This window comes from Phalacrocorax aristotelis, chromosome 2, assembly GCF_949628215.1.
Source record: "Phalacrocorax aristotelis chromosome 2, bGulAri2.1, whole genome shotgun sequence".
Taxonomy (NCBI): Eukaryota; Metazoa; Chordata; class Aves; order Suliformes; family Phalacrocoracidae; genus Phalacrocorax; species Phalacrocorax aristotelis.
Window position 1 is genome coordinate 91008631 of NC_134277.1, and position 15249 is coordinate 91023879.

The following is a 15249-nucleotide window of genomic DNA, read 5'->3' on the forward strand; positions in this document are numbered from 1 at the left end:
TTCAGTTGAAGTCATTGATTTTTTTAAAAAACCTTTCATGCTACGTTCATTGTAAGTGTTCATATAGCATCCTCATTTATTTCAGATTCAGGTCTTCAAAGAGCTGATGGGATCAAAAGACTCCTTTTCAACTGAGTTTTGGTGGAAGGCGACTGTATAGTTTCTGATTGCTTAGCAAATTGTAACTTTAAGACTCTCTTCAAAGGGACCTATGAAGTAACATTTAGTAGGAACCTTCTTAACCATGTCTGGTTAGTGGGGGAAAATAAAATATAAATAATTAATGAGGGTGCTGCCTGTGAAACTCTCCATAAAAAAAGTATGTTGTTATTTTCAGTAAATATTAATATCTTATTTTATACAAAAAGTAATCTCATAATAAATTTTAAATGCCCACAAAGACGAGCTTGTAAAAAGCACATATATATATATGTGTGTGTGTCACCTTCATTTTTGTTATACATACTATTTTATTTTATTCTAATCTATTTTATTTTAATCTGAAATAAAATGTCTGGAATAAAGAAACCTAGATTGGTCTTATATTCAAGTCTGTAACAATTATGATGTTTAGAATTAGTAGCACAGATACAAACTGGTCTATGTGCTCAAGACTCAGCATGCTATGTGACAGAAATAGTTTACAAAGGAGTGGCAAGAGACAGGCTCATACACACCCAAAATACAATGCAGAACCATGAAATATACCTAAGGACAGCTCTGATTAGCCTACGGTGATGCAATACAAGCTTGAAGACCCTTGAGGTTTTTTTCTTCTAGGTCTCTTTACCCTATACTGAAAGAGTACTGCTTAGTTCACGTAACTGTCCTCATTTTTACTGCAAAACCACAGATTTTGTAACGTGTGATTATGTGGAAAGTTACACCTAGGTAGGATGGACCAGTCTACCAGTGCCTCATGTTCTTCATAACCTACAGGAAGGAAACATTCCACGTCTCTAGGACTCCGCCAAATTGCATATTGCTTTCTTTTCTGACAGATGGTCAGGTGGTTTAGATTTGAAAAAGAAGATCTAGAGCACTTTCTCTTGAAGGTACAGTTTGCAGACTGTTAGTAAGATGCAGGTATGAGGAACGGTGTCTTGAGTTGTGCAGCTCCTGAATGGCAATGGGGCAGGGTTTTTCGTACTACAACCAAGATGCTGTTCACGTCAAACATCTGTAATGTGGATGTGCCTTCTTTTTCCCTGTAAACTGTCCTATCCAGAACAGAAAAGGATAACATTTTATTCTAGAGAATGTCATAATGCTTATAACATTTTATAAAGAATTTATTTCACCAGGTTAGGGATGCCTTTTTAACATATTAGAATCTAAAATTAGTTTAATCAAGAACAATGAAAGGAAAGGAATAGGATTGTTCAGTCTGGAAGGGAGAACACTAAGGGGAAATCATGGAGAAGCTGAAAAGGGTACAATTAATTGTTTGTTGCCTCTTCTACTATTAAGCACGTAGCATGGATCTCCTCATGGCATTTCCAATGTAAACACTCTCTCCCGCTCCCCCAACTGGTTGCTCATGCAATTTATAGTTAAACTGTGAAGCTCTGACTACTTCTCTCCTCTTTTTTCCTTAGTAGTGCGGTTTGCAGGACTGGTAAAAATACCCTTGTTTCTCAGTTGTGGAAAAATAAGTCCTTCACTGAGCGTTATAAGAGATAGAAACTGGGCCTTTTACTTTAAAAACAAAAAAAGAAAGAGAAAAGCACACACACAAAAAATGTAGTTAACTGGAAGAAAAACAAATGAGGAAGGACAGAAAGAAAAAGCAGTTTCTGAGCTGAAAACCAGCTAAAAAATTACATTACCAAAGTAACTTGTTGCTTGTGCTCTCTGTTGGGATTGACATCTGTCTTCATTCCTGTCCCAGTTTTGGCTGGGATAGAGTTAACTTTCTTCATAGTAGCCAGTATGGGGCTGTGTTTTCGATTTGCACTAAAAACAGTATTGATAATGCAGAGATGTTTTAGTTGTTGCTAAGTAGTGCTTACACTAGTCGAGGGCTTTTTCGGCTCCCCATGCTCTGCTGGGTGCACAAGAAACTGGGAGGGGACACAGCTGGGACAGCTGGCCCCAACTGACCAACGGGATGTTCCATACCATATGACGTCATGCTTAGCATATAAAACTGGGGGAAGAAGGAATTGGGGGGCACATTTGGAGTGATGGCGTTTGTCTTCCCAAGTAACCGTTACGCGTGATGGAGCCCTGCTTTCCTGGAGATGGCTGAGCACCTGCCTGCCCATGGGAAGGAGTGAATGAATTCCTTGTTTTGCTTTGCTTCCGTGTGCAGCTTTTCCTTTACCTATTAAACTGTCTTCACCTGAACCCATGAGTTATCTCACTTTTATTCTTCTGATTCTCTCCCCCATCCCACCGGGGGGAGTGAGTTAGTGGCTGGGTGGTGCTGGGGCTAAACTACCACAATTCCTTTTCAGAACTATACATCACATATATATCAATTATCATGTATATAGTTGTGTTTGTTTCTTTGCGATGCCCTCCTTTTCCCCCCATTCTAATTGGGCCAATAGTGCCTCTCATTTCTCAAGCTCTTCATTTTTATGTTGGAGGGGGTTGAAAGCTCTGAGAAAGTCTTGGCATCATGATATTCACTTACACTTTGAAGTATGGCATTAAAAAACTGACATAGTATAAGAATCTCCATGGTCACTGTTCTTCCTGGTTTTGAGTTGCTTATGCAGAGCTTTGGAAAGATTGGAATTGGTGGCTATCACTGTTTTTCACCTATGCCCGTAAAGAAGCCTAAATTGTCGCTATAAATATAATGTGAACAACTCTGTGACAAGGACATAGACAAAGGATGTTTTAGGACAATGGAGAAAATTCTGGTTGCCATTAAGTCAGGAGAATATAATGGCAATCTGTAGATGTGGAAGAAATAATTTTATATTGAGAAATTTATGTAAAGGAGTAGACAGAGTTAGAGCTGAATCATATCATACCATATTTGTTGATATTATCAATCTTGTTTTTCCCTTGTGAATATTAATTTGGTAAAATTTGTCCTGAAGGTTGGTCATACAAGGCTTGCAAATGCAATCCTTAAAAAAAAATCCTTGCATAAATACCACATACATCTGTTTAATAGGAACTTTGTCATTTAGACCTTTTTGGTTCATCTGTCATTTATGGTTTTTATTTTAAGTCCTCAAAGATGGTGTTTAGTTTTCAACTTAATGAGCACCATTATAGCAACTTTACATAGTAAGAAGGCATATAAAGGCAAGAAAGTATTAATAAGTACATTTTACATCATGTTAATAGCTGTATTGGGGCAGATGTGTATGTAAAGAAAGATGGTCTTGGTAGTCAGGAGAAATGTAGGAAGGGATAGATAATAAAAGTACATGCAAGGCTTTTTTTTTTTAATATAAAAAAGTACATAAACTAGAAAATAGTGTGTATCAAATATTTTGGCTTATTTTGCTATTGGAAGACAGTTTATAATTTACGACTCCTTAGTTTCAAGGGAACTTTTTTTTCCTCTGTAGATTACAAATCAGTTTGGCTTTTATATAAATTCATCATCTATTTTTGGACAATGGTGGGGAAGGAAGAAATCATTATACTAAAAAATATAGCAAATGCAGAAGACCCTCATGCTCCAGACTAATTGAAAAATTTAAAATAATTAATGAAAGGCAAGTATTATATTGAATACATTGACAGAATTTTGAATTCTAACATGAAACTGAACTTAGCTTAACATGGTCATACTTTGGTTAATTCTAATGCAGCAACCCTGGGAAATTTAGTTTCAGTTGTGTGTGTAAATTTTCAAAAATGCAGTCCTTTGTTCCATCTACACAGTTTGAGTGGAAACTGACTGTAGAAAACTGTTAATACTTTTAAAAGCAGCAATTACTTTTTGGGACTCTTCCATTGAAGCAAATTAATTCAGTGCAATTTGCTTTTTGATCAGTATTGTATGGTACAAGACTGCAAGGAACATTATGCTATTTAATGTCATGGGTTTTTTATTTCCCCCAGCAATTATCTCTTTTTCTCAGTCTCTGTTTATTCTGTACTAGAGAGTTATAACACTGTATTTCTGTGTATGGAACCCAAGTCAACTGCTGTAGAGTTTTATTTAATAGCAATGCCATAATCTGAAAGTGTTGTTAGTTTCCGTTTGGGATCTGTGCACTTAGTAGGGATAGGCCATGATGATTTCAGGAGAGAGATTGTTTCCGGACACATTAAATATTCCTGAGCAGAAGTTACTCCTTATAAAATATTCTATGTCATTTTTGCTTTCATTATGTTTTGTATGTTTCATTAATTTCCTGTGGGTCTGTTTGAAAAGTTTCAGCAGTGCAGATAATCTTCTATAAAATTTGTTGACTAGATTCTCAATACATACAAGTGGGCAAACCTCTGTTTATGATCATGAATTAATTAATGGCACAGGAAACTGCACAAGCATGAATTCATAGCTCTGTTTTTGCTAGTGCACGTTCTTCTTACTGAATACAGCAGATAGTTGATAGCAGTAGAGCAATGGGATACCATTCAGGTCAGCCTGGATTAACTGATGGAATATAGTGGAGAAAGCTCCTGAATTCCTGGCAAACTGCCCCAGTTCTGGATTGTTTATGGGCAATAATTCTCTACCACAGTCCACATGACAGGTTTACCTGCCTCATAATTCTGGGAAAAGGGATGTGAATCAGTAGGACCTGTAGGTCTCCAAGTCTCAGCGTTTCCTGGTCATGGGCGGTATTTTAAGATTTGCAGTATCTAAAAATGCTACTCATTGAGCTGGAGTAATTTTACTGCAGGATTTCTGTCATGTGAAGCCTAGGGGAGAACAGTGTGGTTAGAGCATTCAAATTCTTGACCACAAAGGCAAGGCATTGACAACTGTGGGAAGTTTCTCTATAACTAGAACTTCGTTTATGGCCATAAACGAGGAGGCCTGGAAGACATATTTCTGCTCTTTTTCCCATGTAACTGAGCACTAGTGAGTACAAGAAGCACATTCCATGTTGTTAACTTCTTGTTTTACTGCTTCTGAAATTATCAGGGTTCCCATTTTCCAGATTTGTTCCATTCTAGTTAGATTAAGTTTGAAAATCAGATTTTTTTATTTTTTTTTCTAACCATATCTGAAAATAAGTTCAGATTGGTTTCAGTCTGTACAGTAAAAATCTGATTTAACTCTATTTTTGGTGACTCATTTCTAATTCAATAGGAATACTACATATATGAAGTAAAGACGTCTCTTCTAATATGCACACCTTTATTCAAACACTGGAAAAGCTTAGAAAAAAATTCTGGGAATGAAGCTTTATCATGCTACTTTTTCTTTACAAAATGGGATTTCGTCTAATGCTCAGTTTCAGTGGGAAAATATAGTTCTCTTTGGTGTGCTGTTTTTGCTTCAGAACAAATAGCAGCTATTGTTTAAAAAATTAATGGCGTAAAAGAAAAACAAAGGAAAATTGTAAACAGCCCCTCTAGGCAAATTACATGAAAGACTCCTGCAAATAGCACATGTACCTACTAGTGATGAATCAAAACCTTATTGGCTTGAATCTTCTTTTGATTTGTTAACTACCATTGGGCGTCGGTGTACAGCTCTTAACTGTATTTGAAAAATCTTTATCTGGTACTAGTTTTGTGTGTGAGTTAATCATCACCCTCTGTTGTTCAGCTTTTTACCCCACAGTGACTTAGTGATGTTTAGATTACTTTGGCTTGAAGATGAGGAATGAAAAAGTAAAGGGGCTAAAATAAATGTACAGATATACTTGGTCAGATTGCACCTGTTACTGGAATGAAGACAATTTTTATCTTTATACAGCTGGACAAAGTGTGTTCAATTAAGTGGCACCCTGCAGAGTCCATCTAAGGCTACCAACAATGTATTTCCTTGCCAAAAATATTGGGAAGATTATAATTGCTGTTAGGATGGATTTTTTTTTTTTTTTTTTTTTAATTGGGAATAGCATAGATTTATTCTAGATACTCTAATCAGATGGTGCTGGTTTGAACTCACTGCAAGATTTTCCAAATGGTATTACATTACAGTTGGTACGCCTGTCAGGTACACAAGCAGAAGTAAGTCAGGAACAGCACCATGACCAGTTGGACAGCAACTTTTGCACTGACAAAGTTTTGCACGCCCTCACCCCAATTTTTCTTCTTTTGCTTGAAAAGAAAAAAAGCAAAAAGCCACAGTTTTTGTCCATAAGCTGCCTTCCAAGTCTGAAGATCATTTTGCTATATTGTTACAGGCTGGTTGTACCAAGAACCAAAATAAGCCTAAGAATGTATTGTCCACTCAGGAATTTTCTTGGTCTCCCAAACAGGGTATCTTTTAAATTTAAAACTCTAAAGTTTCAATCTGAGGTGTGCCTTTTTCTGGTGGATTTAACTAAACAGTTTTTCTCTGCAAAACATCAACAGTCTAAAGATGTTTTAAGAGATGATAAAATACCAAGTATATAAATTTCAATAACCACCTACTTTACTCCAGAAGATTAGGTATATTAACAAATTATCCTTGAGACTTTTTATTTGGACTCTTCTGTGATGTAGATGCTGCAGCAATATACAACATTGTTGAACCCATTTCTGCAGTTCAAAATGCAGAAAAGCAGCTATTACTTATGTTTATTCTTTAAATTCTGGTGGATCCAGGCTCTGGAAATCACTCAACTGGAGACAGGATTTGGTTTGGCAGCTTGGTGCTTGACCTTTTGCTGTTGCTTATTAAGTATTTAGCCTTTTCGTTCATCTTTTGTGAATAAGGGGTCAACAGTGTACTCTAGAACTTGAAGTCCTGATGTAGCATTTACTATTTCATAATTTAGTTATTGTTTCACAGGGATCACGCTCTACAGCCAGCCATATGGAGGAGCCTTGCTGGATGAGGACAAAATGTGAGCAAACTCTTAAAATATATAACAGCTGCAGTGAGCAGACAATTGAAACTACTAATGCCATAAGCATGTATGTTGCATGCAATAGATATTGTGACTTGATACATGCAATTCATATGTTAAGTCTACTGTTTATATCAGATGTGGTTGCATTATTTTGTAGAGAAAAATACTAAACTCATGCTGACTGCACTTTACAGAATGTTTGTGAGCAGGTCGTGACATTTCAAACAGGTTAACTGCTTTAAATAATTGTCAAGTTTTTAAATGTTAATTTTCTGTAGAGGGGGAAGTATTTGCAAAAGCTTCAGTTTACTATTCAGACTTTAAAGACTTTAAACACGCTGTTTTCTGTAACTCACATATAGTTTTGTAACTTAACACATCATCTTGCACCTCTCCTCTAATTAGATGTTGACAGTGTAAAAACATGGTGTGTGCAAGCAGGATTAAGGCCCTAATGTCTAGTGTTGTTTTGGTAAGAAGTTGGCCTTGAAAATGTTTGTGTTTAATCAGGTTTTTTTCCTCACTGTGTTTTCATTATGCCATTTTGCTTTGCACCCTAGAATGGAGAATGTTCGTCAGTGTGGGGTAGCACTGTGTATCATGCTGGGTTTCTCTATCCTTACCGCATCCATTGGAAGTGCCATAGTGAAAGACAGAGTATCTGGCACAAAACGCTTGCAGCACATCACAGGCTTGGGTTACAAAACTTACTGGCTTGCTAACTTCTGCTGTGATATGGTATGTATCATGTGGGGCAGTATGTATTCAGGTGTAAATTTTTAACTAGTTTGTCATAAATAAGCAAAAGAAGATATGGTCACAAGGCAGGTGAATAAGGTTTGAATTGTGCAGAGCAACAACTATTGGCTGTTATGTTAACAAGCATTGGGACACCATTCCTGCTTTAATACTGTCAGATAAAGTTCTGTAAGGCAGGGATTGTGTTCTTCATTTTCCAAAGTTGAATTGTAAGTTAAAGCATATGCTAGCTTTAGGTACCTACACTATTTTACAAATAAAAGGAAGCTGGCTGATCAACTTAGGCAGAAACAACCTTCCACACAGCAGTTCATAGCAGGAGTTTCTGTGCTTTCAGTTGCCACTGGCAAAACCTTTCAGATTATTGGAGAAGCCTGAAGATACTAGTCAGCTACTTTAAAGGTGTAATTATGTTGTCTGTTGGTAGGAAATATGAGAGATACTCACAACTGGTACCTTTTATTTCTGGCCAGATAGACAGTAGAAAACATTATTTATGAATTCACATACGCAGAATGACCTACATCAGAAACGGGTGAAGTCTCTGACCTCAAGTTGTATTTTTCTCATACAAAGTAATTTCTGCCATTGTTAGCATTACAGATGGTATTGTCTGCATGCAGTTCATTAACAAATCTGAAACTATCTTCTATTGAAAATACTACAAAAATTATTATTTTTCCCTAAATATTACCCTTTTAATAAGGTGTAAAGACAGGAATTCCACTGAGACCTACTTTGGCAGGTCAGGTTTAAGGCAACACATTTAAATGAATTAGGAATTTTTACTTACCACATTCAAGCCTGAGAAGTTGATTTTTTTTCAGGCCAATAAGCAAAGGTGGTGAAATAGAATTAACTTTCTCAAGTCACTGCTAGTCCCCAGTCACTGATTTTCATCAGCTGTATTACGGAGCTTGTTATTTAAACATGGATTCCACAGATTATCTTGAAATATATTTTTCAAAGGTGACTCTTTAGAAAGTAAAATTAAAAATTGCTCCATTATATATGCATGTATATGTCTCTGTGTGTGTATATATATATATGTGTATATATATAAGGCATACATATATGTCCCTTACTGAAAGACCTTTTCATAATTCACTTGTGATGAGGCTTGCTGTAGTATTACTTCAGAGTTCAGCAGGAATGTGAGATTAGGTCATCTACTTCTGGGAAAGGGATAGAATTAATGTTTCTAAAGAACTAGGGTGCTGTCTGTTGATAGGTCACTTCTCAAAGAAGGTGTTTTGGATTGGGAGATTAGTTTCAGAGGCAATAGTGAACAACTGGAGTCACCTGTACAATTCAAAAGTAAAAAGATTCCTGACCACAGAGAAGGGGCTTAGGCAACAAAAACATGAACTAGCATGGTCAGGAACAGAGAGTTTTGGAACATCCTCTGTTCTCATTCAGACTATTCTAAATCTGAAATATTGGAGCTTCACCCATCCATGCTTGAAATCAGGATTTGCACACTTGAGCAAGCATGAAGTAAGAGCACATTTCTCCAAATTTATTTACATGGCCAGTCAATCTTTGTATTCCTTTTTCTGCCATGTCAGATAAGAGGGCTTCGTTAAAAGCTCAGTCCTTCATCATTCCGTTTCTCCTTGTGCAGCAAAGTCAACTCCTCATTATTTTCTGCCAATCTCTTCCCTTAAAATGTTCTTACAAATTCAGTACAGTACTGCATGATCAATCATGATCTGGGAAAGAACAGACACTGTTTAAATGCTAATTGTGCTGCAGATCATTTAGGGACACTGAACACATGAATGTATGAACTGTCAAATTTGAAATCCCTCTACATATTTTAAGTATTACACACAGAAGTTTACACACAGAATCATATAGGTTGGAAAAGACCTTTAAGATCATTGAATCCAACCATAAACCTAACACTGCCAGTTCACCACTAAACCATGTCCCTAAGCGCCACATCCAAATGCCTTTTAAATACATCCAGGGATGGTGACCCCACCACCTCCCTGGGCAGCCTGTTCCAATGCCTGACAATATTTCCTAATATCCAGTCTAAATGTCCCCTGGTGTAGCTTGAAGCAATTTCCTCTCATCCTATCACTCGTTATGTGGGAGAAGAGACCAACACCCTCCTCACTACAACCTCCTTTCAGGTAGTTGTAGAGAGCAATAAGGTCTCCCCTTCTCCTCTTCTCCAGGCTAAACAATCCCAGCTCCCTCAGCTGCTCCTCATAAGACTTGTTCTCCAGACATTTCACCAGCTTTGTTGCCCTTCTCTGGACATGCTCCATCAGCTCAATGTCCTTCTTGTAGTGAGGGGCCCGAAACTGAACACAGTACTCAAGGTGCAGCCTCACCAGTGCCCAGTACAGGGGCACGATCACTTCCCTGCTCCTGCTGGCCACACTATTCCTGATACAAGACAGGATGCTGTAGGCCTTCTTGGCCACCTGGGCACACTGCTGGCTCATGTTCAGCCAGCTGTCAACCAACACCCCCAGGTCCTGCTCCACCATACAGTTTTCCAGCCACTCTTCCCCAAGCCTATAGCATTGCATGGGGTTGTTGATACCCAAGTACAGGACCCAACACTCAGTCTTGTTGAACCCCATACAGCTGGCCTCATCCCATTGATGCAGCCTGTCCAGATCCTTCTGTAGAGCCTCCCTTCACTCAAGCAAATCAAGACTTCCTCCCAACTTGGTGTCATCTTTAAACTTACTGAGGATGGACTCAACCCCCTCATCCAGATCATTGATAAAGGTATAAAACAAGACTGGCCCCAAAATTGAGCCCTGGGGAACACCACTTGTGACCGATTGCCAACTGGATTTAACTCCGTTCACCACAACTCTTTGGGTCCTGCTATCCAGCCACTTTTTTACTTAACAAGGAGTACCCCTGTCCAAGCCATGAGCAGCTAGTTTCTCCAGGAGAATGCTATGGGAAACAGTGTCAAGACTAGGTAGACAACATCCACAGCCTTTCCCTCATATATTAAGCAGGTCACCTTCTCATAGAAGATCAGGTTAGGCAAGCAGGACCTGCCTTTCCTAAACCCATGCTGACTGGGCCTGATTGGTTGGTTATCCTGTACATGCCATGTGATGGCATTCAAGATGATCTGCTCCATAACCTTCCCTGTCATTCAGGTCAGACTGACAGGCCTGTAGTTCCCTGGATCCTCCTTCCAGCCCTTCTTGTAGAAGGGCATCACATTTGCTAACCTCCAGTCAACTGGGACCTCCCCAATTAGCCAGGACTGCTGATAAATGATGGAAAGTGACTTGGTGAGCACTTCCATCAGTTCCTTCAGTACCCTTGGGTGGATCCCATCTGGCCCCATAGACTTGTGTGTGTCTGGATGGTGTAGCAGGTTGCTAAGCATTTACCCTTGGATTATGGGAGCTCTGTTCTGCTCCCCATCCCTGTCTTCCTATTACTTCCTTCTTACTATTAAAGGCTTAGGCAAAGAAGGCATTAAGTACCTCAACCTTTTCCTCATCCTTTGTCATTATGTTACCCCCCACATCCAATAAAGGCTGGAGAGTCTCCTTAGCCCTCTTTTTGCTGCTAATGTATTTATAGAAGTACTTGTTATTGTCTTTTATGGCAGTAGCCAGATTAAGCTCTAGCTGGGCTTTGGCCCTTCTAATTTTATCCCTGTGTAATCTCACTACACCTATGTAGTCCTCCTGACTTGCCTGTCCCTTCTTCCAAAGGTTATAAACTCTCCAGTTTGGCTAATTCCAGCCAAAGCACCCTGTTCTGCCAGGCCAGTCTTCTTCCCAGCTGTCTTTTCTTTTGGCACACAGGACAGCCTGCTCTTTCACTTTTAAGATTTTCTTCTTGAAGAATGTCCAGCCTTCCTGGACTCCTTTGCCCTTCAGGCCTGCCTCCCAGGGGACTCTGTTGATCAGTCTCCTAAACAGGCCAAAGGCTGGCCTCCAGAAGTCCGAGGTGGCAGTTCTGCTGATCCCCCTTCTTACTTCTCTGAGAATCAAAAACTTTATCATTTCATGACCACTATGCCCAACACAGCCTCCAGCTATCACATCAACTACAAGTCCTTCTCTGTTCATGAGCCACAGGTCCAGTGAGGTGCCTTCCCTAGTTGGTTCACTCACCAGCTGTGTCAGGAAGTTATCTTCTACACACACCAGGAACCTCCTGGACTTTCTCCTCACCGCTGTGTTGTATTTCCAGCAGACATTGGATAAGTTGAAGTCCCTCAGGAAGACAAGGGCTGGTGATTGTGAGACTTCTCCCAGCTGCTTATAGAATACTTCCTCTGCCACTTCATCCTGGCTGGGTGGTCTGTAACAGACTCCCACCATGATATCTTCTTTGTTGGCCTTCACCCGATTTTTATGCATAAACACTCAACCCTATCTTCACCATCATCAAGCTCTAGACAATCCAAATACTCCCTAACATAAAGGACTGCCTCTCCTGCCTTGCCTTTCCCTTCTGAAAAGTTTATATCCACCCATTGCAGGGCTCCAGCTGCACCATATTTCGATGATGGCAAGTATATCCTAGTTTTCTGCTGCACAATGGCTTCCAGCTCCTCCTGTTTATTGCCCATCCTGTGTGCATTGGTGTAGAGGCACTTGCTGTCATCCGTGTCACCTGCTTAGAGAAACACCCCTTAAGTCCTTTGAGGTGTTTCACTGGTGTTCCCATCTTGGCTCCTATTACCTCAGTAGCCCCTAGCTTATCTTCATACAACTTCAACTGTGCTCCAGCAAAACCAGTCCATCTCCTATTACAAGCTGTGTCCTAGATTATAGCCAGCAAAATCTTTACTAGATCTGCAGAAGAATTTGATTTCTGAATTTGCTGTCATGAGAATAAGGCTGCTCTTACTGTATTTATATGTGTGAATGGTATCCTTTACTATGTTCAGCAAATGGAAAATTTGTGAGTGCTAAGAAAATTTAATGACAGAGACATTTTGTTCAGATTAAACTCATGTCAGAAGTTTAGCAAAATTAAGGTGTTTTTTTTATTATTCGTGCATGCCCAAATCTGATATCACACCATGCTTTCAAGTAAGATTTCTAATAGAATTTAATGTTTAAAGTTATTTATTTATTCCTAGAAAAATGTCCCAAGTCTGTTGAAATATATTGGGACTCATATGCTTTGTGACTTCTCTACCATTTTTTTAAAGAGCTCCAAAATAACTGAAACCTAAATCTGAGGGGTGATATGGCATGATATTTGTATATGGCTCTGAATAAGGTGCACTGTGAAGAAGACAAGAACATTTCTTTTGTCTACATTTCACTCCATTGCTCTTCTCCTAAAAAAATGTCTGTCTTCCCATTAATAAAAAAGTGGTGCTCTCTGGATTAATTTTGAACAGGTTTGCATTGTACTGCAGTATGAAAGCCCAATTTTGACAGTAAGGATGTTGTTCTTCTACACTGAATATTTAGCTAGACCTTGATTTGTTGCCTCTACTGCAGTTGCGTCTCAGAATCTCAGTTATATTAGGATAAGGTTAAGTATTATATAAGCAGAAATGGAAGCAGGCAGTGCCCTAACAAGCTCAGCTTCAATGCACCGAGCAGGCAGACACTGAGAGTGGAACTGAGTACAGATTTTCACATCTTGCCAATGCTAGTTGCAAGCAGAACCTGTCTCTCTTGAATCCTTGGCTACGAACCCCCTCTACCAATCACATTCTCCCTGCCTTTAAGTATTTGGTTACCATTATGTCAAGAAACTAAACAGAGAAACTCCTTTCCCTGATGCCTAATGGCTGTAACTCTTCTAAATATTATGTCTGTTCCCATTAAAAGTTGTCGTTTGCTTCATCAGCACACATGGTCCGTCATTAAAATCTCTTAAAATTATATCCTTACTATTCTCCTATGACTGAAGCACCAATCAGTGAAACTGCTATTTCTGAACCCAAGACTCTGTATTCACAGTATAATTTGATGTTTTGGAGCAATAGTCCCATATGGACTCATTATCTGGAAGAGCTGGCTTGTTAAATGGAGGTGTTGGAAAGGTCAATAGAAATGGAATTAAGGGGAATATTCTGTAGTTGGATTTCATGTTGTCAGGCTGTTTTATGTGTATATGTGTAAGAGGGGTAGTTTCACAGCAAGCGTGGACTATGAAATCTCAGAGCTCTTCTGCTTAATTTTTCCTAATTTATAGTGTAATTATAATGCAAATATGGAAAAGTTAATTTGTAGAGCCTTTCTGTGCTAATTAAGTAAGATCAGTAAGAGATACTCACCTGCTAAGTGCCTTTTTTCTTCTGTTTCTAGCTGTTTTACATGGTTCCAGTCACCCTGTGTGTTGGTGTTATTACTGCCTTCCAGCTATCAGCCTTCACTTTCCGAAAGAACTTGGCAGCCACTGTTCTCCTGCTGATACTTTTTGGGTATGTGATTGGAAATGCTACTATGGAATTATAGCTTGTAAGAAATAAACAGAAATCTTTAGACTTGGTTTGCACCTGCTGCTGGATGCATGATTTTCTCTCTTTGGAAATGATTATGATTCGGCAAAGATTGTGAGAAAACAGGCTGAAACATGAGTTTGAAAGTTCCATGTGGAAGGACGAGGGAGATTTTCCCATGCATTTAAAAAAAACAATGTGGGGGGAAAAAAAGTAAAAAGGACTGGAAACGTCTCAGAAAATACTCAGCCTGTATAACAGTCATTTGCTGTTAGAAATTGATTGTATGTTATCTTCCAGAAAATGAGGGAATAATAACATAGTCAGGGCCGAATTTCAGTGTTTAGCTGTGCATAATATCGTCAAGAAGGTAAGAAGTGGCTGTCTTTTATTACAGTTTTATCCATTTTTTGTAATTTTACATAGCTCCAAGAATCTATATTTCCAGTGAGAAGTCTGTCCACACTGTACTGTGGAGTATTGGGCTGGTTGGATATTTGTCTCCAAATAGTACTGTGAGAGAGAAAAGTCCTCACATATTACCCTCTTGCTCAGTTTCATGTGAAAAACAGTTATAAAATGTTAAAATAACTGGTTAAACAGAAGATTGATTTCTCTATAGAAATAAGTTTGTTGAGCCCTGGGCTCAATCAAAATAATGGTCTGTCTGTTCCATTCCTTTAACTCTTCCTATGTGCAGTCCCAGGTGAAGTGAGAAATGCTGAAGATGAATAGTTATAGGACAAGCATTCTGAGAAGTTTCTCCCTTATCTCAAGTAACTAATTGTTGCTATCTTTCTAAGGGGGGGTGCATATCTTATGAGACAGATGTTTAGATAATGAAATATAACTGACCCATGAGAGAATCTCAGGGAATGAAAGTAGAAAAGATCTTCTGCATGTTCAGGACGTGCTCCACTCCAGGAAGAGTCTCAGATAAACACTTAAAAAAAAAAAATTACTATATTTCATCCTGAAACTGTTTTAAAGTTCTCATGCCTCCAGCAACTCCGTCTTTAGAAAACTGTTTCAGTATCTCTATAGCTGGATGTATCCTTTGAAATTCCAGTCTGAGTTTATTTTGGAGCCATACTTCATGATTCTCCCTCATCGAACATCTTTTGCAAGCCCAAGCAAGCC

General features: G+C 38.8%; 1 protein-coding gene across 1 annotated transcript in view; it reads left to right on the forward strand.

The window, feature by feature from the left end:
• Positions 1–15249, forward strand: part of ABCA13 (ATP binding cassette subfamily A member 13) — a 215383-nt gene that overhangs the window by 146095 nt on the left and 54039 nt on the right. Inside the window, exons 42-44 of the mRNA XM_075084330.1 lie at positions 6878–6932; positions 7499–7676; positions 13976–14091. Of these exons, the coding sequence (XP_074940431.1) occupies positions 6878–6932; positions 7499–7676; positions 13976–14091 (349 nt within the window). The remainder of the gene's footprint in view (positions 1–6877; positions 6933–7498; positions 7677–13975; positions 14092–15249) is intronic.